General features: G+C 43.1%; 2 protein-coding genes across 2 annotated transcripts in view; both read left to right on the forward strand.

Annotated features, from left to right (window-relative positions):
- The window catches only part of ift74 (intraflagellar transport 74), a 48964-nt gene extending 42110 nt beyond the window's left edge, over positions 1-6854 (forward strand). The window contains exons 17-20 of the mRNA XM_029692481.1: positions 2890-3053; positions 6066-6191; positions 6431-6491; positions 6601-6854. Coding sequence (XP_029548341.1) covers positions 2890-3053; positions 6066-6191; positions 6431-6491; positions 6601-6716 — 467 coding nt within the window. The 3' untranslated portion in view covers positions 6717-6854. The remainder of the gene's footprint in view (positions 1-2889; positions 3054-6065; positions 6192-6430; positions 6492-6600) is intronic.
- A 9757-nt stretch (positions 6855-16611) lies between these two features.
- tek (TEK tyrosine kinase, endothelial) overlaps positions 16612-25662 on the forward strand; it is a 54458-nt gene continuing 45407 nt past the window's right edge. Inside the window, exon 1 of the mRNA XM_029692487.1 lies at positions 16612-16837. Within this exon, the coding sequence (XP_029548347.1) occupies positions 16729-16837 (109 nt within the window). The 5' untranslated portion in view covers positions 16612-16728. The remainder of the gene's footprint in view (positions 16838-25662) is intronic.

A 25662-nucleotide genomic window follows, 5' to 3' on the forward strand; every position in this document is an offset into this window, starting at 1 on the left:
TTAGATACTGACAGAGAGAGTAAATAACTAGGTTAGATACTGACAGAGAGAGTAAATAACTAGGTTAGATACTGACAGAGAGAGTAAATAACTAGGTTAAATACTGACAGAGAGTAAATAACTAGGTTAGATACTGACAGAGAGAGTAAATAACTAGGTTAGATACTGACAGAGAGAGTAAATAACTAGGTTAGATACTGACAGAGAGAGTAAATAACTAGGTTAGATACTGACAGAGAGAGTAAATAACTAGGTTAGATACTGACAGAGAGAGAGTTGAGCCTTTCTCTCTTTCCTTCCTGGATGAACTCCGCAGAACCGTCTTAGTTTTGCGACGCAACCGCCGCTGAGAAAACAGGGGTGACTGAAGTACTAACATTGCTAATTACCTAGCAGAGATGGAGAGCACACCTCCCTGTACTAATTTCTGATTGCTCTTGGAGAGGTGAATCCACTCCCCTCTCCAATACAGCCGCTGATTACCAAAACAAGTCACAAATTGCCCTGCCCCTTGAGCCTGATTGATGTGTCAAAAACTACCTGCAAATGATGAGTAATCAGTAGTTCACACACCAAGTAGACCACTGGGAAGACAGGCAGCACTTAAAACGTTGATGGTCTTAGCTAGCAAAAAGACAGTGCTTAGACCACAACAAATGATACTTCTCACTCCTGGAGATATCAGGAGTCCTCTAGCTATAGAATGAAGGAAATGGGTGAGAGTTGATTCACTAAGTAATCAGAGTATGGAATGGAATAGGATGCTATTTGGGATACAAGTCTATGTGCAACGGTCTGGTCAGACTCCAGGCTCAGTAGCACTCTGTCAGCACAACAATGTTATTCTTCTAACAGGAAAAAAGAAACACCCCAAATTAACATTCTGTCCACTGTCAAGTGTTATCAGAGTTCAGATGTAAGCTGATGTGACAATTTACTGTGAACTTGTTTTTATGCACTCCTGTTTAATGGAACTCTATGTAACTCTGTGTAATGGAACTCTGTGTAACTCTGTGTAATGGAACTCTGTGTAACTCAGGGTAATGGAACTCTGTGTAACTCAGTGTAATGGAACTCTGTGTAACTCAGGGTAATGGAACTCTGTGTAACTCAGTGTAATGGAACTCTGTGTAACTCAGGGTAATGGAACTCTGTAACTGTGTAACTCAGTGTAATAGAACTCTGTGTAGCTCTGTGTAACTCAGTGTAATGGAACTCTGTGTAACTCTGTGTAACTCAGTGTAATGGAACTCTGTGTAACTCAGTGTAATGGAACTCTGTGTAACTCTGTGTAACTCAGTGTAATGGAACTCTGTAACTGTGTAACTCAGTGTAATGGAACTCTGTGTAACTCGGTGTAATGGAACTCTGTAACTGTGTAACTCAGTGTAATGGAACTCTGTGTAACTCGGTGTAATGGAACTCTGTGTAACTCAGTATAATGGAACTCTGTGTAACTCAGTGTAATGGAACTCTGTGTAACTCAGTGTAATGGAACTCTGTGTAACTCAGTGTAATGGAACTCTGTGTAACTCAGTGTAATGGAACTCTGTGTAACTCTGTGTAACTCAGTGTAATGGAACTCTGTGTAACTCGGTGTCATGTAGGCCTACTGTGACCAAAGGAAGTTAAATAATGTGCTGCTATTTTGGAGTCACTTTTATTATAAACATTTCTAAACATTTCTACGTTAATGTGTATGCTACCATGATTACGGATAGTCCTGAATGCATCGGGAAAAATTATGAGTTTGAAAGTTACAGACGACCAAATATCATACACAGTAGACATGCTAACCTCTCACCATTACAATAACGGGGGAGGTTAGCATTTTATATCATACACAGTAGACATGCTAACCTCTCACCATTACAATAACAGGGGAGGTTAGCATTTTATATCATACCCCCAAGACATACTAACCTCTCACCATTACAATAACAGGGGAGGTTAGCATTTTATATCATACCCCCAAGACATGCTAACCTCTCACTATTACAATAACAGGGGAGGTTAGCATTCTATATCATACACAGTAGACATGCTAACCTCTCACCATTACAATAACAGGGGAGGTTAGCATTTTATATCATACACAGTAGACATGCTAACCTCTCACCATTACAATAACAGGGGAGGTTAGCATTTTATATCATACCCCCAAGACATGCTAACCTCTCACCATTACAATAACAGGGGAGGTTAGCATTTTATATCATACCCCCAAGAGATGCTAACCTCTCACCATTACAATAACAGGGGAGGTTAGCATTTTTGGGGGGGGTATGATATAAAATGTTCACGTTTATTTCAGGATTATGTGTGATCATGGTAGCATCCACATTAATTAGAAACATATTCTATTCTTATTTACAATAAAAGTGACTCCAAAATAACAATACAGTATTTACCATTCATTTCTATTGGGCACAAAATAATCTGAAACGCAACCAAAACAAACAGCAAATACATCCAACAAGTTTGTAGATTCACAAGCTTGATGTAGTCATTGCGTGCTAGGAATATGGGACCAAATACTAAACTTTTTACTACTTTAATACACATAAAAGTGAATTTGTCCCAATACTTTTGGTCCCCTAAAATGGGGTTCACCCGATATGGATGAAAATACCATCAAATGAAAGCTGCACTTTAACCTCATAGTCATTGTATCATTTCAAATCCAAAGTGCTGGAGTACAGAGCCAACACAACAATGTGTCACTGTCTCAATCCTGTTGAAGCTCACTGTATATATTACATTGATAAAGCCTCGATGTCGCTTGAAATATGCCAATGATCTGTCTGTGTGATCTTATTTTTTTTTTACGTCCGTGTCTGTGTATTTGTCCGTCCGTCTCTGTGTGTCTCGTCCTCGCCCGTCCCCCAGAGAACCACCGTCTGACCCTTGACCTGCAGAAGGTCGAGCAGCTGGAGAGTAAGATCAACACAGAGCTGACCAGCCTGAAGGACAGGATAGAGACCATGACTCAGGAGCTGGAGACGTACAGCAACCTGGACAATCTAAAGGCTGCTGGAGAGGACAAGAAGAAGGTACTGTGTGTGTCGGTGTCTGTGTCTGTCTGGGTGTGTGTCTGGGTGTGTGTGTGTCTGGGTGTCTGGGTGTGTGTGTGGGTGTGTGTGTTAGAGAGGTACAGACCTATGTTTGGAAAGGACCAGAAAGTACTGGTAGTACACCTGACCTCAGCTATGGGCCTACAGAGTGTCAGTAGCAGTGCTGATGTAGGATCAGTTGCCTTTTAGAATGATTAAGATAATATGGATGAGGGGACCTGATCCTAGATCAGCACTCTGCCACTCTAATGAATACGGGCTCTGAAGTGTCACTCGTTGCAGTGTGGGATCAGTGTGTGGTCCAGGCTTTGACGGGATGCACTCGAGGGTCCATGAGTCCCTTTTACAAGTTAAACTTCACTGCAGCCCATTAAACATATGGTTTAAAGCAGACATGTTTTTTTTATTTTTTTTTTATTTGAATGATTATGTTCACAGATAATCAGCTCAGATGAATACTCGCTCTCCATTTGGCAAATCTGACCATAATTTTATCCTCCTGATTCCGGTTTACAAGCAAAAATTAAAGCAGGAAGTACCAGTGACTCGCTCAATACGGAAGTGGTCAGATGACGCTGATGCTACACTACAGGACTGTTTTGCTAGCACAGACTGGAATATGTTCCTGGATTCATCCAATGGCATTGAGGTGTACACCACCTCAGCCACCTGCTTCATCAATAAAAGCATCGACAATGTCGTCCCCACTTTGACTGTACGTACATATCCCAACCAGAAGCCATGGATTACAGGCAACATCCACACCGAGCTAAAGGCTAGAGCTGCCGCTTTCAAGGAGCGAAACTGTAATCGGGACACTTACAAGAAATCCCACTACACCTTCAGATGAACCATCAAACAGGAAAAGCGTCAATACAGGACTAAGATTGACTGGCAAGTGTCTAAACTGACATTTTCTACCTCTCCCTGACCAAGTTTGTAATACCTACAGACCACCATAGACCACCATTGTCCCTGTGCCCAAGAAAGCGAAGGTAACCAGCCTAAATGATTTCCGCCCCGTAGCACTCACGTCTGTAGCCATGAAGTGCTTTGAAAGGCTGGTCATGGCTCACATCAACACAATTATCCCAGAAACCCTAGACCCACTCCAATTTGCATGCCGCCCCAACAGATCCACAGATGATGCAATCTCTATTGCACTCCACACTGCCCTTTCCCACCTAGACAAAAGGAACACCTATGTGAGAATGCTGTTCATTTACTACAGCTCAGCGTTCAACACCATAGTGCTCACAAAGCTCATCACTAAGCTAAGGATCCTGAGACTAAACACCTCCCTCTGCAACTGGATCCTGGACTTCCTGACGAGCTGACCCCAGGTGGTAAGGGTAGGTAACAACACATCTGACACGCTGATCCTCAACACAGGGCCCCTCAGGGGTGCATGCTCTGCCCCCTCCTGTACTCCCTGTTCACTCATGACTGCACGGCCAGGCACGACTCCAATACTGTCATTAAGTTTGCTGACGACACCGACAACGATGAGACAGCCCATAAGGAGGAGGTCAGAGACCTGGCAGTGAGGTGCCAGGACAACAACCTCTCCCTCAATGTGAGCAAGACTAAGGAGCTGATTATGGACTACAGGAAAAGGCGGGCCGAACAGGCTGTAGTGGAGCGGGTCGAGAGTTTCAAGTTCCTTGGTGTCCACATCACCAACAAACTATCATGGTCCAAACACACCAAGACAGTTGTGAAGAGGGCACGACAACAACTTTTCCCCCTCAGGAGAATGAAAAGATTTGGCATGGGTCCTGAGATCCTCAAAAAGTTATACCACTGCACCATCGAGAGCATCCTGACCAGTTGCATTACCGCCTGGTACGGCAACTGCTCGGCATCTGACCGCAAGGCGCTACAGAGGGTAGTGTTTACGGCCCAGTATATCGCTGGGGCCAAGCTTCCTGACATCCAGGACCTATATACTAGGCCCCAAAAATGGTCAATTCTTAGACTGTTCTACCCTCTGTAGCGGGTGGCCACCCGGACTATTTATATTAACCCCCCCTCTCCTTTGTTTTTACACTGCTGCTTTGTTTTTACATTCATTTACTCTGTTTATTATCTATACATAGTCACTTTATGTACAAAATAACTTGACTAACCTATACCTTCGCACGTTGACGCTGTACTTTTTATTTTACTATTTTTTCACTTTAGTTTATTTAGTAAATATTTTCTTAACTCTTTCTTAAAACTGCACTGTTGGTTTAAGGGCTTGTAAGTAAGCATTTCACTGTAAGGTCTACACCTGTTGTATTCGGGAAACATGACATGACAAATATAGAAATTTGATTTGATTGTGTTACATAGTTTATCATGAAAGCAATTTAAGATAACGTTACAACAGTCCTCTTTCTGTATCCGTAGGAATCAGGATGTAATATTTATTGAAAGACCTCCATCTGTGGCAGATGTCTCATGGCATAGTCCCTGTAAGATCATGTTGCTAATGTAAACAGTGACAGTGTTATCATTGAGGGAGTTTACCAATGGGAACAACTTGATAGAGCTAGAAGGAAACGTAAAAAGCATCCTCTACATGCATTACAAAGCAACTCTCCTTTAAACAGGAAACACATTCTCTGAGAGATTTGACACCAGGAAGTCATGTTTCTTCCACTGACTTAGTCTGAGAAACCCAAGTTTAGTTTCAACCAATGAGGAAAGGGGTGTAACCAATGGTTGGTTGACCCACTTCATCTGCTACAACATCCTTAAGATATTGTTTCAGTAAATCCTTGTTTTATTACCCCACCAGAGCTGTATAGCTGAACTATACGGCTGGTGATTTGCTGTGGTAGCTCTACTAACACCATAATGAATGAATGAATGAATGGATGAATGAATGAATGAATGGATGGATGAATGAATGAATGAATGGATGGATGGATGGATGGATGAATGGATGGATGAATGGATGGATGGATGGATGGATCATCTAAGTTGTTGTCTATTGTCCTATAGAGGCTGCAGGAGGACAGAGTATCCCTGGCCCAGAGGAGAGACGGCTTTCACAAGGTCATGCAGAAGATGAATGAGGTGTATGAAGCTCTGAAAACACAGCTACAGGAGAATGAGACACATGCTCAGGTACAGAGGGAATACTGACTACATACAGACTAGTATGGAGGTTAGCCTGGTGTCTGATCTGTTCATGCTGTTAGCCAACAGCCATTGTAGTTGCCAGGATCGGCTAACTTGATGTGGCCCGTCTATTGCCTTTCACGAACACTCATGATGTCATAATAACTTTGGAGCTTGAAGATTCTTTGAGCGTTTCTTGCCTGTTTTTCCCTCTCAACCAACCACTGTTTTCTATTGGTTTTCAGCTGACCAATCTAGAGAGGAAGTGGCAACATCACGAGCAGAACAACTTCGTCATGAAAGAGTGTATCCTTGTTGCTTTTGACCAGAGTGGATCTCCTGTATCTATACATTACAGGATTGACAATGGTAGATGTAATATAAACCGAAGTTTCCTTGACTCCTACATCTCCAGTCATCGCCTCTAAGGGTATGGAGAGTGACTACCGTCCGGTGGTAAAGACTGTCTCCAGGCAGCTGGCAGAGTACAACAAGATCCTTATAGACACCCTGCAGGGAACCAAGAACTAGGAACAAGGGACAAGGACAGCTACAGCTTCCTCTCTCTGGAGGCAGTCTCCATGTCCCACTTCCTGCATCAACCCCTCTATCTTACACATACACTACCGTTCAAAAATTTGGGGTCACTTAGAAATGTCCTTGTTTTTGAAAGAAAAGCACATTTTTTTCCATTAAAATAACATCAAATTGATCAGAAATACAGTGTAGACATTGTTAATGTTGTAAATGACTATTGTAGCTGGCTATTTTGAGCCTGTAAATCGAACCCACAAAATGCTGATGCTGCAGATACTCAACTAGTCTAAAGTAGGCCAGTTTTATTGCTTCTTGAATCAGGACAACAGTTTTCAGCTGTGCTAAGATAATTGCAAAAGGGTTTTGTAATGATCAATTAGCCTTTTAAAATGATAAACTTGGATTAGCTAACACAACGTGCCATTGGAACACAGGAGTGATGGTTGCTGATAATGGGCCTCTGTACGCCCATGTATATATTCTATTAAAAATCAGCCGTTTCCAGCTACAATAGTCATTTACAACATTAACAATGTCTACACTGTATTTCTGATCAATTTGATGTTATTTTAATGGAAAAAAATGTGCTTTTCTTTCAAAAACAAGGACATTTCTTAGTGACCCCCAAACTTTTGAACGGTAGTTTACGTCTGGGTTGACAGAGATATATAGATATATATATACTATACTGTATACTCAACCCAATATGAGACCCTGCTTCACTTCCTGACTGGTACTCACTTCCCATTGTCAACATGCACACATACGTATGTGTTTGAGAAGAGATATACTGGACTCAAACCACATATGAGACCCAGTTGTATAATGATAACAAAGTGTCTTGAATCATCCGTTATGTAGTTAGTTACATTTGACATATTTCAAACTTTGTCCATGACCATTTCTCTGTAGTTGTTTGTTGTTGCTTCCATGACTGTCAATACAACATGTTCTGGAGCGTTGTTTTGCTTGCTTTCTTGATAAAACGTTTTGGCCAACGACGTTGTCACATTTCTACATTTATGGATGTCTGTACTTAGAATTAGTCTCAAGCTCTCAGAAGTAGTTTAACATGTACCTAACATGTCCCTAACATGTCCCTAACAGTACCTAACATGTCCCTAACATGTCCCTAACAGTACCTAACATGTCCCTAACAGTACCTAACATGTCCCTGTTGTAACAGCTCAGTGTTGGGTCAGTCCCTTGTTGTAACAGCTCAGTGTTGGGTCAGTCCCCTGATGTAACAGCTCAGTGTTGGGTCAGTCCCCTGCTGTAACAGCTCAGTGTTGGGTCAGTCCCCTGCTGTAACAGCTCAGTGTTGGGTCAGTCCCCTGCTGTAACAGCTCAGTGTTGGTTCAGTCCCCTGCTGTAACAGCTCAGTGTTGGGTCAGTCCCTTGCTGTAACAGCTCAGTGTTGGGTCAGTCCCCTGCTGTAACAGCTCAGTGTTGGGTCAGTCCCCTGCTGTAACAGCTCAGTGTTGGGTCAGTCCCCTGCTGTAACAGCTCAGTGTTGGGTCAGTCCCCTGCTGTAACAGCTCAGTGTTGGGTCAGTCCCCTGCTGTAACAGCTCAGTGTTGGGTCAGTCCCCTGCTGTAACAGCTCAGTGTTGGGTCAGTCCCCTGCTGTAACAGCTCAGTGTTGGGTCAGTCCCCTGCTGTAACAGCTCAGTGTTGGTTCAGTCCCCTGCTGTAACAGCTCAGTGTTGGGTCAGTCCCCTGCTGTAACAGCTCAGTGTTGGGTCAGTCCCCTGCTGTAACAGCTCAGTGTTGGGTCAGTCCCCTGCTGTAACAGCTCAGTGTTGGGTCAGTCCCCTGCTGTAACAGAGCAGTGTTGGGTCAGTCCCCTGCTGTAACAGAGCAGTGTTGGGTCAGTCCCCTGCTGTAACAGCTCAGTGTTGGGTCAGTCCCCTGCTGTAACAGCTCAGTGTTGGGTCAGTATGGGTTAACATTGGACAGGAAGTCCACAGCCTGCTGATAACACTATTGTTTTAAGGCTATTGGTTTCCTCCCTGCTGTAACAGCCAGAGGGCCAGGATGGTGTGCTGCCCAGCGTTCTTCAGCTCAGCCCAGTTCCTCCACCCCACCACTCTCTGTGTGTGTTTGTCTTTGTCTCTCTCTCTGTGTGTGTGTGTGTGTGTGTGTGTGTGTGTGTGTGTGTGTGTGTGTGTGTGTGCGCACGTGTCGGGGGGCCAAGGGAAAGAGAGCCTCCTTAGCCTGTCTGGAGCAGGACAGGAGCCAGGACACACACATACACACACACACACACACACACACACACACACACACACACACACCATTCCTCAGTTGGGTTTGGGTGAGCAGCAGATGCCTCAGGGGATTTCCAGTGTCAGGGAGCTGAACTCCGGCTTGATAGAGCGGTGAGGGGAGATCAGGGTGGAGCTCTTACTCAATGCACATGTCTGGTGAGGGATCTGTTACAGCTGGGTGAATACTGGGAATACTGGTGAGGTACTATATACTACAGCTGGGTGAATACTGTGAATACTGGTGAGGGACTATATGTTACAGCTGGGTGAATACTGGTGAGGGACTATATACTACAGCTGGGTGAATACTGGTGAGGGACTATATCCTACAGCTGGGTGAATACTGTGAATACTGGTGAGGGACTATATCTTACACACTCCCACTGGGGACAGACAGACATCCCTCCCACTGGGGACAGACAGACATCCCTCCCACTGGGGACAGACAGACAGACAGACATCCCTCCCACTGGGGACAGACAGACATCCCTCCCACTGGGGACAGACAGACATCCCTCCCACTGGGGACAGACAGACATCCCTCCCACTGGGGACAGACAGACATCCCTCCCACTGGGGACAGACAGACATCACACCCACTGGGGACAGACAGACATCCCTCCCACTGGGGACAGACAGATATCCCTCCCACTGTGGACAGACAGACAGACAGACAGGGAGAATGAGAGAGAGGCTCCTAGAGCTCTTCCTAACAGGGAGAAAGAGAGAGGCTCCTAGAGCTCTTGCTAACAGGGAGAGAGAGAGAAGGATAGAGAAGCTGCTAGAGCTCTTACTAACAGAGAGAGAGAGAGAGAAGGAGAGAGAAGCTGCTAGAGCTCTTACTAACAGAGAGAGAGAGAAGGAGAGAGAAGCTGCTAGAGCTCTTACTAACAGAGAGAGAGAGAAGGAGAGAGAAGCTGCTAGAGCTCTTACTAACAGAGAGAGGAGAGAGAAGCTGCTAGAGCTCTTACTAACAGAGAGAGAGAGAGAGAAGGAGAGAGAAGCTGCTAGAGCTCTTACTAACAGAGAGAGAGAGAAGGAGAGAGAAGCTGCTAGAGCTCTTACTAACAGAGAGAGAGAGAAGGAGAGAGAAGCTGCTAGAGCTCTTACTAACAGAGAGAGGAGAGAGAAGCTGCTAGAGCTCTTACTAACAGAGAGAGAGAGAGAGAGAGAAGGAGAGAGAAGCTGCTAGAGCTCTTACTAACAGAGAGAGAGAGAGAAGGAGAGAGAAGCTGCTAGAGCTCTTACTAACAGAGAGAGAGAGAGAGAGGAGAGAGAAGCTGCTAGAGCTCTTACTAACAGAGAGAGAGAGAGAGAAGGAGAGAGAAGCTGCTAGAGCTCTTACTAACAGAGAGAGAGAGAGAGAGAGAAGGAGAGAGAAGCTGCTAGAGCTCTTACTAACAGAGAGAGAGAGAGAAGGAGAGAGAAGCTGCTAGAGCTCAGGGAGAGAAATCTCAAAACAGGGAGAGAAATCTCAAATAGAGAATTAACAACAATGACAAATGGTTTAAAGAAGAACGCAACAATCTGAGAAAGAAATTGAGAAACCTGTCCAACCAAAAACACAGAGACTACGCCTTCACTATGGTGAATCACTAAAACAATACAGAAATACACTACGGAAAAAGAAGGAACAGCACGTCAGAAATCAGCTCAATGTAATTGAAGAATCTATACACAAACAAACAACAACATGAAGAGTTTTCTATCCAAAACAGAGATGTATGGGTAAACCACTTCTCCAATCTTTTTGGCTCTATAACAAAGAACAAACAGCAAAAACATATACATGATCAAATACAAATCTTAGAATCAACAATTAAAGACTACCAGAACCCACTGGATTCTCCAATTAACTTGAATGAACTACAGGACAAAATACAAACCCTCCAACCCAAAAAGGCCTGTGGTGTTGATGGTATCCTCAATGAAATGATCAAATATACAGACAACAAATTCCAATTGGCTATACTTAAACTCTTTAACATCATCCTCAGCTCTGGCATCTTCCCCAATATTTGGAACCAAGGACTGATCACCCCAATCCACAAAAGTGGAGACAAATTTGACCCCAATAAATACTGTGGGATAGGCATCAACAGCAACCTTGGGAAAATCCTCTGCATTATCATTAACAGCAGACTAGTACATTTCCTAGTGAAAACATTGTACTGAGCAAAAGTCAAATTGGCTTTTTACCAAATTATCGTACGACAGAACACGTATTCACCCTGCACATACTAATTGACAAAGAAACAAACCAAAACAAAGGCAAAGTCTTCTAATGCTTTGTTGATTTCAAAAAAGCCTTTGACTCAATTTGGCATGAGGGTCTGCTATACAAATTGATGAAAAGTGGTGTTGGGGGTAAAACATGCGACATTATAAAATCCATGTACACAAACAGCAAGTGTGCGGTTAAAATAGGCAAAAAAAACACACACATTTCTTTCCACCGGGCCGTGGGGTGAGACAGGGATGCAGCATGAGCCTCACCCTCTTCAACATTTATATCAACGAATTGGCGAGGGCACTAGAACAGTCTGCAGCACCCGGCCTCACCCTACTAGAATCTGAAGTCAAGTGTCTACTGTTTGCTGATGATCTGGTGCTTCTGTCCCCAACCAAGGAGGGCCTACAGCAGCACCTAGATCTTCTGCACAGATTCTGTGTAAGACCAAAATAATGGTGTTCCAAAAAAGGTCCAGTCGCCAGGACCACAAATACAAATTCCATCTAGACACCGTTGCCCTAGAGCACACAAAAAACGATACATACCTTGGCCTAAACATCAGCGCCACAGATAACTTCCACAAAGCTGCCAACGATCTGAGAGACAAGGCAAGAAGGGAATTCTATGCCATCAAAAGGAACATAAAATTTGACATACCAATTAGGATCTGGCTAGAAATACTTGAATCAGTTATAGAACCCATTGCACTCTATGGTTGTGAGGTCTGGGGTCCGCTCACCAACCAAGAATTCACTAAATGGGACAAACACAAAATTGAGGCCTCTGCAAAAATATCAGTGTACAACGTAGAACACCAAATAATGCATGCAGAGCAGAATTAGGCCGATACCCGCTAATTATCAAAATCTAGAAAAGAGACGTTAAATTCTACAACCACCTAAAAGGAAGCAATTCCCAAACCTTCCATAACAAAGCCATCATCTACAGAGAGATGAACCTGGAGAAGAGTCCCCTAAGCAAGCTGGTCCTGGGGCTCTCTTCACAAACACAAACACACCCCACAGAGCCCCAGGACAGCAACACAATTAGACCCAATCAAATCATGAGGAAACAGAAAGATATTTACTTGACACATTGGAAAGAATTTACAAGAACAGAGCAAACTATAATGCTATTTGTCCCTAAACAGAGAGTAGACAGTGGCAGAATACGTGACCACTGTGATTGAACCAAATTGAAGGAAATCTTTGACTATGTACAGACTCAGTAAGCATAGCCTTGCTATTGAGAAGGCCACCACAGGCAAAACTGGCTCTCAAGAGAAGACAGGCTGTGTGGAAACTGAGCTGCACTTCCTAACCTCCTGCCAAATGTATGACCATATTAGAGACACATAATTCCCCCAGATTACACAGACCTATAAATTATTTGAAAACAAATCCAATTTTGATTAACTCCCATATCTACTGGGTGAAATACCACAGTGTGACATCACAGCAGCAAGATTTGTGACCCGTTGCCACAAGAAAAGGGCAACCAGTGAAGAACAAACACCATTGGAAATACAAACAATATATATGTTTATTTATTTTCCATTTTGTACTTTAACTATTTGCACATCATTACAACACGGCATATAGACATAATACGACATTTGAAATGTATTTATTATTTTGGAATTTTTTTGTAAGTGTTTACAGTTCCTTTCTTGTTGTTTATTATCTACTTCACTTGCTTTAACATTGTAAACATATGTTTCCCATGCCAATAAAGCTTTTAAATTGAAATTAAATCGAATTTACATGCTGCTTTTACTATCCTGTTGTCGGAGCTGGGTATCTCCTCTTCGTTCCCATGGACGCCAGAGAAACCTGCGAGTGTCAGGAAACCACAGTGAGTCAGTGCGGTTCCTACTTATATATAAACCTTTTGACCTCTTTCCTAAGGGAACATAGGCCACCGTATATAAATAAATACAGTTGAAGTCGGAAGTTTACATACACTTAGGTTGGAGTCATTAGAACTCGTTTTTCAACCACTCCACAAATTTCTTGTTAACAAACTATAGTTTTGGCAAGTCGGTTAGGACATCTACTTTGTGCATGACACAAGTAATATTTCCAACAATTGTTTACAGACAGATTATTTCACTTATAATTCACTGTATCACATTTCCAGTGGGTCAGAAGTTTACATACACTAAGTTGACTGTGCCTTTAAACAGCTTGGAAAATTCCAGAAAATTACGTCATGGCTTTAGAAGCTTCTGATAGGCTAATTGACATCATTTGAGTCAATTGGAGGTGTACCTGTGGATGTATTTCAAGGCCTACCTTCAAACTCAGTGCCTCTTTGCTTGACATCATGGAAAAATCCAAAGAAATCAGCCAAGACCTCAGAAAAAAAAATTGTAGATCTCCACAAGTCTGGTTCATCCTTGGGAGCAATTTCCAAATGCCTGAAGGTACCACGTTCATCTGTACAAACAATAATACGCATGTATAAATACCATGGGACCACGCAGCCATCAAACCGCTCAGGAAGGAGACGCGTTCTGTCTCCTAGAGATTAACGTACTTTAGTGCAAATCATTCCCAGAACAACAGCAAAGGACCTTGTGAAGATGCTGGAGGAAACAGGTACAAAAGTATTTATATCCACAGTAAAACAAGTCCTATATCGACATAACCTGAAAGGCCGCTCAGCAAGGAAGAAGCCACTGCTCCAAAACCACCATAAAAAAGCCAGACTGCGGTTTACAACTGCACATGGGGACAAAGATCATACTTTTTGGAGAAATGTCCTCTGGTCTGATGAAACAAAAATAGAACTGTTTGGTCATTTTGACCATCATTATGTTTGGAGGAAAAAGGGGGAGGCTTGCAAGCCGAAGAACACCATCCCAACCGTGAAGCACAGGGGTGGCAGCATCATGTTGTGGGGGTGCTTTGCTGCAGGAGAGACTGGTACACTTCACAAAATAGATGGCATCATGAGGAGGAAAAGGATGTGGATATATTGAAGCAACATCTCAAGACATCAGTCAGGAAGTTAAAGCTTGGTCGCAAATGGGTCTTCCAAATGGACAATGACCCCAAGCATACTTCCAAAGTTGTGGCAAAATGGCTTAAGGACAACAAAGTCAAGGTATTGGAGTGGCCATCACAAAGCCCTGACCTCAATCCTATAGAAAATTTGTGGGCAGACCTGAAAAAGTGTGTGTGAGCAAGGAGGCCTACAAACCTGACTCAGTTACACCAGCTCTGTCAGGAGGAATGGGCCAAAATTCACCCAACTTATTGTGGGAAGCTTGTGGAAGGCTACCCAAAATGTTTGACCCAAGTTAAACAATTTAAAGGCAATGCTACCAAATACTAATTGAGTGTATGTAAACTTCTGACCCATTGAGAATGTGATGAAAGAAATAAAAGCTGAAATAAATCATTCTCTCTACTATTATTCTGACATTTCACATTCTTAAAATAAAGTGGTGATCCTAACTGACCTAAGACAGGGAATTTTTACTAGGATTAAATGTCAGGAATGGTGAAAAACTAAGTTAGAATGTATTTGGCTAAGGTGTATGTAAACTTCCGACTTCAACTGTGTATATACTGAACAAAAATATAAACACGACATGTAAAGTGTTGGTCCCATGTTTCATGAGCTGAAATAAAATATCCCAGACATTTTCCATATGAACAAAAGGCTTGTTTCTCTAAAATTTTGTCCACAAATTTGTTAACATCCCTATTTGTGAGCATTTCTCCTTTACCAAGATAATCCATCCACCTGACAGGTGTGGCATATCAAGAAGCTGATTAAACAGCATTATCATTACACAGGTGCACCTTGTGCTGGGGACAATAAAAGGCTTCTCTAAAATGTGCAGGTTTGTCACACAACACAATGCCACAGATGTCTCAAGTTTTGATGGAGCGTGCAATTGGCATGCTGACTGCAGGAATGTCCATCAGAACTGTTGGCAGAGAATTGAATGTTAATTTCTCTATCATAAACCGCTTCCAACGTCGTTTTAGAGAATTTGGCAGTACGTCCAACTGGCCTCACAAGCGCAGACAACGTGTATGGCTTCATGTGGGCAAGCGGTTATGGTATGGGCAGACATAAACTACAGACAACGAACACAATTGTGTTTCATCGATGGCAATTTGAATGCACAGAGATACCATGATGAGATCCTGAGGCCCATTGTCGTGCCACTCATCCAACGCCATCACCTCATGTTTCAGCATGATAATACACGGCCCCATGTCGCAAGGATCTGTACACAATTCCTGGAAGCTAAACATGTCCCAGTTCTTCCATGGCCTGCATACTCACCAGACATGTCACCCATTGAGCATGTTTGGGATGCTCTGGATCAATGTGTACGACAGCGTGTTCCAGTTCCCGCCAATTTCCAACAATTTAGCACAGGCATTAAAGAGGAGGGGGACAACATTCCACAGGCCACAATCAACAGCGGAGACCCTACCTTTTGTTTAAGGTATCTGTTGACTGACAGATGCATATCTGTATTCCCAGTCATGTGAAATCACTACAACTTAGGCCCAATGAATTTATTTCAATTGACACATTTCCTTACATGAACTGTATCTCAGTAAAATGATTGAAATTGTCGCATGTTGCGTTTATATTTTTGTTACATTTTTAGTCATTTAGCAGACGCTCTTATCCAGAGCGACTTACAGTAGTGAATGCATACATTTCATTTTTTTTCTCCGTACTGGTCCCCCGTGGGAATCAAACCCACAACCCTGGCGTTGCAAACACCATGCTCTACCAACTGAGCCACAGTTGTTCAGTATATAAACTTCTGTATCTAAGGATGTTTCTGGTCTCTGATGGACACTCCCTAACAGATTATTATTCTGTAGGACTGTTCTAAGGACCCTCCCCAAGGGGCCTTTAGGGATACATTCCAAAATGGAACCCTATTCCCTATGTAGTGCACTACTTTACACCAGAGTCCTATGGTCCAACATAGTGCACTAAATAGGGGATAGGATGCTGTTTGGGGTGTAACCTAGGAATGGTAATTAAAATCATGACATTGTTCTGTTCAGACTGGGAGGCTTTTCTTTTCCTCCCATCCTGACATGAAGAGGAAACAGGAAAAGGAACTGTAACTCCCTGGAGAGAGAGAGAGAGACACGAGAGACAAGAAAGAGAGAGAGAGAGAGCAGAGAGAGGGAGAAAGAATGAGAAGAGAGAGCAGAGAGTGAGAAAGAAGGAGAGTGAGAGTGAGCAGAGAGAGAGAGGGAGAAAGGAGAGAGAGAGAGTAAGAATGAGAGAGAGAGAGAGCAGAGAGCAGAGAGGAAAAAGAGAGGTAGGGGTCTGGGGCGAGCAAGAAAGGGGAGGGAAAAGCAGGGAGGGAAAGGGAGGGTGGGTTTAGAGACTTTTCAGAGCCAGCCAGACTGTGAAGAGATGTGTATTGATGGGTCTCTCTGACACCCTCAGGGGTTTGGTCTTTCTCTGTATTCCCAGTCTGAGCACCTCGGACCAGCAGTGCTGTGTGGATGTACACCCTGGACGCCCTAGCCCTGGAGCCTTTACCAGCCTACCGCTGGAGGATCATGTGTTATCATCTCTACTCTACTCTGTGTCTGGTCTACTGGTTCTCTCCGGGTATGTATCGCCACACTACTGAGTCCCTTCTGGGACTTCACATTTCATTGACCCTTTATTTATATTGAGGTCATTAGACCTCTTTTACAAGGGAGATCTGTCCATAGAGACACGTGCCTTCAGAAAGTATTCACACCCCTTTGACTTTTTCCACATTTTGTTGTTAACAGCCTGAAGTTAAAATTGTTTAAATTGAGATTTATTTTCACTGGCCTAATACCACATAGTGTCAAAGTGGAATTATATTTTTATATATATTATTTTACATTTTTACAAATGAATTAAAAATAAAAAGCTGAAATGTTGAGTTAATAAGAATTAAACCCCTTTGGTTATGGGAAGTTCAGGAGTAAACATTAATTTAACAAGTCACACAATAAGTTGCATGGACTCACTCTGTGTGCCATAATAGTGCTTAACATGATTTTTTGAATAACTACCTCATCTCTTTACCCCACATATACAATTATCTGTAAGGTCCCTCAGTCGAGAAGTGAATTTCAAACACAGATTCAACCACAAAGACCAGGGAGGTTTTCCAATACCTCGCAAAGAAAGGCTATACTATTTCACGATATCTCATTCACTTAAAAACGTACATATCTGGCATTACTCATCTCATATGTATATCCTGTATTCTATACTATTCTACTGTATCTGTCTATGCATTACTCATTTCATATGTATATCCTGTATTCTATACTATTCTACTGTATCTTAGTCCGTTCCGCTCAGACATCGCTCGTCCATATGTAGATAGTCTTCATTCATTCCTACTTAGATGTGTGTGTATTGGGTACATGTTGTGTAATTTGTTAGATATTTACTGCACTGTTGGAACTAGAAGCACAAGCATTTTGCTACACTCACATTAACATCTGCTAATCACGTGTATGTGACCAATAACATTTGATTTGATTTGGTAGATGGGTAAAAAAAAATGTAAAAGCAGACATTGAACATCCCTTTGAGCATGGTAAAGTTATTAATTGCACTATGGATGGTGTATCAATACACCCAGTCACTACAATAATACAGGCGTCCTTCCTAACTCAGTTGCCGTAGAGCAGCGTTTCCCAAACTCAGTCCTCGGTCCCCAAATGGTAGACATTTAGTTTTTTTGCCCTAACACCACACAACTGATTCAAAGGATCAAAGCTTGATGATTTAGTTGATGATTTGAATCAGCTGTGTAGTGCTTGGTCAAAGCCTAAAACGTGCACCTCCTGGTGTGCCGAGTTTGGGAAACCGTGCCGTAGAGGAAGGAAAGCACTCAGGGATTTCACCACGAGGCCAACGATGACTTTAAAATAGTCATAGAGTTTAATGGCTGTGATAGGAGAAAACTGAGGATGGATCAACAACATTCAAAATGGCGCCGGACCTAATGGCAGCAGTGTTACGGGCGTCTAACCAATTGGGAAATTATGTGTTTTTTTCACGTTATTTGTAACTTATTTTGTACATAATGTTTCTGTAACCGTATCTTACGGCAAAAAAGAGCTTCTGGATATCAGGACAGCGATCACTCACCTCGGATTAGACAAAGATTTTTTCTTCAACAAGCAAGAAGCACAAGACATTCTCCAAACACCTGACAGGGCCATCCTCCCCGTTATTTGTAAGAGGAACGACGCAGGTACAGAGGACAAAGAGCCGGATGCCTGGTCAGGACCCGAAAAAGGGCGAGTGGGAAAGCTGCCGTTACCGTCAATATTACTCGCCAACGTGCAATCATTGGACAATGAATTAAACGAGGTACGATCACGAATATCCTACCTAATATCCTACCAAGATAGAACAGCACACTCCGGTAAGACGAGGGGGGGGGGCAGTCTGTGCATAAACAACAGCTGGTGCACGAAATCTAAAGAAGTCTCTAGATTTTGCTCGCCTGAAGTAGAGTATATTGTGATAAATTGCAGGCCACACTACTTGCCTAGAGAGTTTTCAGCTATACTTTTCGTGGCTGTTTATTTACCACCACAGACAGATGCTGGCACTAAGACCGCACTCAGTCAGCTGTATAAGGAAATAAGCAAACAGGAAACCACTCACCCAGAGGCGGCGCTCCTAGTGGCCGGAGACTTGAATGCAGGGAAACTTAAATTAGTTTTACCTAATTTCTATCAACATGTTAAATGTGCAACCAGAGGGGAAAAAAACCTCTAGATCACCTGTACTCCACACACAGAGATGCGTACAAAGCTCTCCCTCGCCCTCCATTTGGTAAATCCGACCACAACTCTATCCTACTGATTCCTGCTTACAAGTAAAAATTAAAGCAGGAAGCACCAGTGACTCGGTCTATAAAAAAGTGGTCAGATGAAGCAGATTCTAAGCTACAGGACTGTTTTGCTAGCACAGACTGGAATATGTTCCGGGATTCATCCGATGGCATTGAGGAGTACACCACATCAGTCACTGGCTTTATCAATAAGTGCATCGAGGACGTCGTCCCCACAGTGACTGTACGTACATACCCCAACCAGAAGCCATGGATTACAGGCAACATTCGCACTGAGCTAAAGGGTAGAGCAGCCGCTTTCAAGGTGTGGGACTCTAACCCGGAAGCTTACAAGAAATCCTGCTGCCCTGCGACGAACCATCAAACAGGCAAAGTGTAGCTCATCACTAAGCTAAGGATCCTGGGACTAAACACCTCCCTCTGCAACTGGATCCTGGACTTCCTGACGGGCCGCCCCCCAGGTGGTGAGGGTAGGTAGCAACACATCTGCCACGCTGATCCTCAACACTGGAGCTCCCCAGGGGTGCGTGCTCAGTCCCCTCCTGTACTCCCTGTTCACCCACGGCTGCATGGCCAGGTGTGTAAAGCTCTTAGAGACTTACCCAGAAAGACACAGCTGTAATCACTGCCAAAGGTGATTCTAACATGTATTAACTCAGGGGTTTGAATACCTATATAAATTAGACATTTCTATAAACATATTTTTACTTTGTCATTATGGGGTATTGTGTGTAGATGGGTGAGGGGGGAAAAAAAATCCATTTAATCCATTTTAAATCCAGGCTGTATCACAACGAAATGTGGAATAAGTGAAGGGGTATGAACACTTTCTGAGAGAGAGAGAGAGAGAGAGAGAGAGAGAGAGAGAGAGAGAGAGAGAGAGAGAGAGAGAGAGAGAGAGAGAGAGAGAGAGAGAGAGAGAGAGAGAGAGAGAGAGAGAGAGAGAGAGAGAGAGAGAGAGAGCTATCTGGTTCTGTTTCTATGATCTGACACCATGTGGACCAGACATGATCCATGGTTAACACCTCGCAGTAGCAGTGTGTGTGTAAAATCATCGGGGAAGCCAAGCCAGAAAACACAAAAGCCTTATTACAACATATGTGTTGTGACAATTGTGTTGTTTGCTCTATAACCTGTTAGTTCATATGCCTTGACACCGTGATATATAGACCTAAATGCTTAGACAATAAGAAGACACAGTGGTAGAATAAATTCAACCACACCTTTGTTTCATCACAAAACCAGAGAGCAACATCTTGTCTGATGAAGTCCACAAAGCATATTGCATGTAACAAACAGTTACATGACCTACTGCAAGGGTCAAGAAAGTTAATGTTTCCAACATTTTCGCTTCACTAAACAACTATTGATTTAGAACCACAGAGAGTTACCTCATGACACAAAGGAAACAGGACCTGCCTCCACTATTCCAGCAACATTTCAACATCAAATCACCTATCCTTAGTCTAACAGAGTGACAACTAAACGATACTAAAAACTATTTAGACAAATCAACGTAAGCTAAATACGATGTGGCTATCCATGGTTCTGATTTCTGTGTGTGTGTGTGTGTGTGTGTGTGTGTGTGTGTGTGTGTGTGTGTGTGTGTGTGTGTGTGTGTGTGTGTGTTTTTCATGTTGCCTAAACGGTCCATCACTCTGTCAGTACCCGCTCTTAGTTTATTGTTGTCCCTGGCTACCTGGTTAAAATGCTTTGCTCGCTAGCCTAACTTCCATTCATGGGCAACGTTAGCTAGTTAACATTAGCCTTCTACATCTAGTTACATATTGAACTTCCATCCTCTCAGGTCAGGGGCACAACAATGAAGCCTCCCTGTGGCTCAGTTGGTAGAGCATGGTGTTTGCAACGCCAGGGTTGTGGGTTTGATTCTCACGGGGGGCCAGTACGGAAAAAATAAAATAAATGTATGAATTGAAATGTATGCATTCACTAATAAGAGCGTCTGCTAAATGACTAAAATGTAAATGTATGAATTAATGGTTGGATCAGAATCACTGTTATAATCATTGGCCAGTACGGAGAAATAAGTAAAACCACAAGTCCAAATCCCTATCTCTATCCAAGGATAATTTAGGAAAGGGACAATTTTAGTTAGCTAGCTAGCCACTGGAGGACAACAACACAACGAGATGCAACAATTCAAGTTGTTTCTATCGATGACGTATTGCTCTGTGATTGGAATGAAGCCAAATCCAAACTGGCTTCCCTTAACACTTTTTTTTTTTTGGTGTGCCCGGACCAATCACAGTTGAGCTCACTCCGTTTAGCTCAACGCTGATTGGCTATTATTTGATACTTTTTTTTATCAAGGGAGGCCAAGTGCTCGTTGGCGTCCCTTGCATCAAATGCTACGGGCGGCAACAATATCATACTCTTTTTGACCAGACAGCATCAGATAGATGGGCTACACATAGAGAGACAGAGGGGCGCTGTTTCGCTCTCTTCTGAATTGAAGGAAAATGTATGAAAACACAGAGAGATTAAAGATTTTATGTTTATTTCTTTTTTTCTTGGTCAATTTTAGGGGGAAGCCTGGCCTTCCCTTGGCAACCATGAATAGACACCACTGATACCTACCTCAGCTACTCTGAAAATGTGGCAGTTTTACTGAAGCAATATAAAATACTGTGAGTGTAAAACCACTTCAACATAAATCATAGACAACAAGGCAACAGTATTGTATCAACCTATAGATGCTATATCGACAGTATAATTTCGCTCATGGGCTCTGGTCAAAAGTAGTGCAGAATATAGGGACAGGGGCACACTGGGGTATAGGGACAGGGGCACACTGGGGTATAGGGACAGGGGCCCACTGGGGTATGGGGACAGGGTCCCACTGGGGTATAGGGACAGGGTCCCTCTGGGATATAGGGACAGGGTCCCACTGGGATATAGGGACAGGGTCCCACTGGGATATAGGGACAGGGTTCCACTGGGATATAGGGACAGGGTCCCACTGGGGTATAGGGACAGGGTCCCACTGGGATATAGGGACAGGGTCCCACTGGGATATAGGGACAGGGTACCACTGGGGTATAGGGACAGGGTCCCACTGGGGTATAGGGACAGGGTCCCACTGGGATATAGGGACAGGGTCCCACTGGGATATAGGGACATGGTCCCACTGAGATATAGGGACAGGGTCCCACTGGGATATAGGGACAGGGTCCCACTGGGATATAGGGACAGGGACCCACTGGAATACAGGGACAGGGTACCACTGGGAGGCTATGCTTGGTTTTTTAATACAATTTAAAAAAATGTCTATGTTAAAAACTACATCTCGCTTTTTCCATGTGCACACTTATGGGCACTGTGCTTCACGGATGGATAGGCTACGCTTCAGTCGTCAAAATCAATGCCATAACCAACTGTATTACTGCTTAAAACTTATTTGGGATCGGTGTCCCTTCCACGGGACGGTTGAGCTAACGTAGGCTAATGCGATTAGCATGAGGTTGTAAGTAACTAGAACATTTTCCAGACATAGACATATCTGATATTGGCAGAAAGCTTGTTAATCTAACTGCACTGTCCAATTTACAGTAGCTACTACAGTGAAATAATACCATGCTATTGTTTGAGGAGAGTGCACAGTTTTGAACATGAAAAGTTATTTATAAACAAATTAGGCACATTTGGGCAGTCTTGATACAACATTTTGAACAGAAATGCAATGGTTCATTGGATCAGGCAAACTGTGCAAATACACTGCTGCCATCTAGTGGCCAAAATCTAAATAGCACCTGGGCTGGAATAATACATTATGTCCTTTTGCATTTCAAAGATGATGGTACAATTTGTTTTTACAAAAGAACGGTTTGTTTATTTCTTTGTATTATCTTTTACCAGATCTATTGTGTTATATTCTACTACATTCCTTTCACATTTCCACAAACTTCAAACTGTTTCCTTTCAAATGATACCAAGAATATACATATCCTTGCTTCATGTCCTGAACTACAGGCAGTTAGATTTGGGTATATCATTTTAGGTGAAAATTTAAAAAACAAAAAGGGGCAGATCGTCTTTTGGTTGGTCTTAAATATCCCCACCAGTGAATACTGAAATTGGCTAAATTTGGCACACCTTTTCAAGGACACACCTCAGATATTGCCACCCCTCCCATCTCAGTGAAAACTCATTTAATGCAGGTAAATTACTAATCTCGGCGCTAGTGTTTGATAAACAGAAGAGCGCTGGCTTTAACAGGTCGAAATTGCAAATGAGCGTGTGTTTCACAATTGTCTGAAAATAGAGTCCTTTCATTTTTGTTCAGATAAGTTTAGACCTTATCTCAGTGACTTGAGGGTGTGTCGTCTGTCCAAACAACATGCTGTGTCCCACATAGTGCACTATTTCTGATAGTGCACTACTTTGGACCGCCATAGCCCTGGGCATAGGATGCCATTTAGGACAGACAGTGTGTAAGGTGGGGGGATGGGGGGGTCAGACTGCAGAGAGAGATATAGGGAGACCACCTGTGGATGAAAAAACATGAGATTTTCCTTGAACAGAAATTAAACAAACACAGCGGAGGTCTGAGAATAGATTTGTGGTCATATGAAACAGAAGTGAGAATGTTTATACTCAGTGAACATCCAACTATGTTGATGAAATGAAATAGCTGTATTATTCCCCTTCAGGTTTCATGGTCTTTAAATAGCACCATGTATTTATGTCTGAGACGTGTAGTACATGACCTTACCACTGTCCCAACCAGTTTAAACATAAAAGTTGTGGACATTGACACGATAGTATATAATGTAGGGTTTATAGGGTAGAAATAAACTCTTGTAGCAAACCATGGCATAGTAACACATCCAGCCTTCTGTCTGTCTGTCTGTCTGTCTGTCTGTCTGTCTGTCTGTCTGTCTGTCTGTCTGTCTGTCTGCCTGCCTGCCTGCCTGCCTGCCTGCCTGTCTGTCTGTCTGTCTGTCTGTCTGTCTGTCTGTCTGTCTGTCTGTCTGTCTGTCTGTCTGCCTGCCTGCCTGCCTGCCTGCCTGCCTGCCTGTCTGTCTGTCTGTCTGTCTGTCTGCCTGTCTCTCTGTCTGCCTGTCTCTCTGTCTGCCTGTCTCTCTGTCTGTCTGTCTCTCTGTATGTGTCTGTCTCTCTGTCCTGCCACACACACACTACTATAACTCTAGTTGGAAGGCAGCCATGACAGCATCACTCCATCCCCTACACTTCACCCTGCTTGAACACAACAACAGAAACGCCCGAAATCATCTGAGGCTGAGTCCCAAATGGAACCCTATTCCCTTTTATAGTGCACTACTTTAGACCAGAGCCCTATGGAACCCTATTCCCTATATAGTGCACTACTTTAGACCAGAGCTCTATGGAACCCTATTCCCTATATATAGTGCACTACTTTAGACCAGAGACCTATGGAACCCTATTCCCTATATAGTGCACTACTTTAGACCAGAGACCTATGGAACCCTAGTCCCTATATAGTGCACTACTTTAGACCAGAGCCCTATGGAACCCTATTCCCTATATAGTGCACTACTTTAGACCAGAGCCCTATGGAACCCTATTCCCTATATAGTGCACTACTTCAGACAAAAGTAGTATAGAGGGAATAGGGACCATTTGGGATTTCATATTGAGTAATTCCCTAAACACTATCAGCTACAGTTTAAGTCCGAGGTTTACATACACCTTAGCCAAAGACATTTAAACTCAGTTTTTTCACAATTCCTGACATTTAATCCTAGTATAAATTCCCTGTTTTTTAGGTCAGTTAGGATCACCACTTTATTTTAAGAATGTGAAATGTCAGAATAATAGTAGAGAGAATGATTTATTTCAGCTTTTATTTCTTTCATCACATTCCCAGTAGGTCAGAAGTTTACATACACTCAATTAGTATTTGGCAGCATTGCCTTTACAGTCTTTAACTTGGGTCAAACGTTTCGGGTAGCCTTCCACAAGCTTCCCACAATAAGTTGGGTGAATTTTGGCCCATTCCTCCTGACAGAGCTGGTGTAACGGAGTCAGGTTTGTAGGCCTCCTTGCTCGCACACGCTTTTTCAGATCTGCCCACATATTTTCTATAGGAATGAGATCAGGGCTTTGTGATGGCCACTCCAATACCTTGACTTTGTTGTCCTTAAGCCATTTTGCCACAACTTTGGAAGTATGATTGGCGTCATTGTTCATTTGGAAGACCCGTTTGACCAAGCTTTAACTTCCTGACAGTCCCTCCTGCAGCAAAGCACCCCCACAACATGATGCTGCCACCCCCGTGCTTCACAGTTGGGATGGTGTTCTTCGGCTTGCAAGCCTCCCCCTTTTTCCTCCAAACATAACGAAGGTCATTATGGCCAAACAGTTCTATTTTTGTTTCATCAGACCAGAGGACATTTCTCCAAAAAGTACGATCTTTGTCCCCATGTGCAGCTGCAAACCGTAGTCTGGCTTTTTTATGGCAGTTTTGGAGCAGTGGCTTCTTCCTTGCTGAGCGGCCTTTCAGGTTATGTTGATATAGGACTCGTTTTACTGTGGATAAAGATACTTTTGTACCTGTTTCCTCCAGCATCTTCAC

The sequence above is a fragment of the Salmo trutta genome, chromosome 15, assembly GCF_901001165.1.
Source record: "Salmo trutta chromosome 15, fSalTru1.1, whole genome shotgun sequence".
NCBI lineage: Eukaryota > Metazoa > Chordata > Actinopteri > Salmoniformes > Salmonidae > Salmo > Salmo trutta.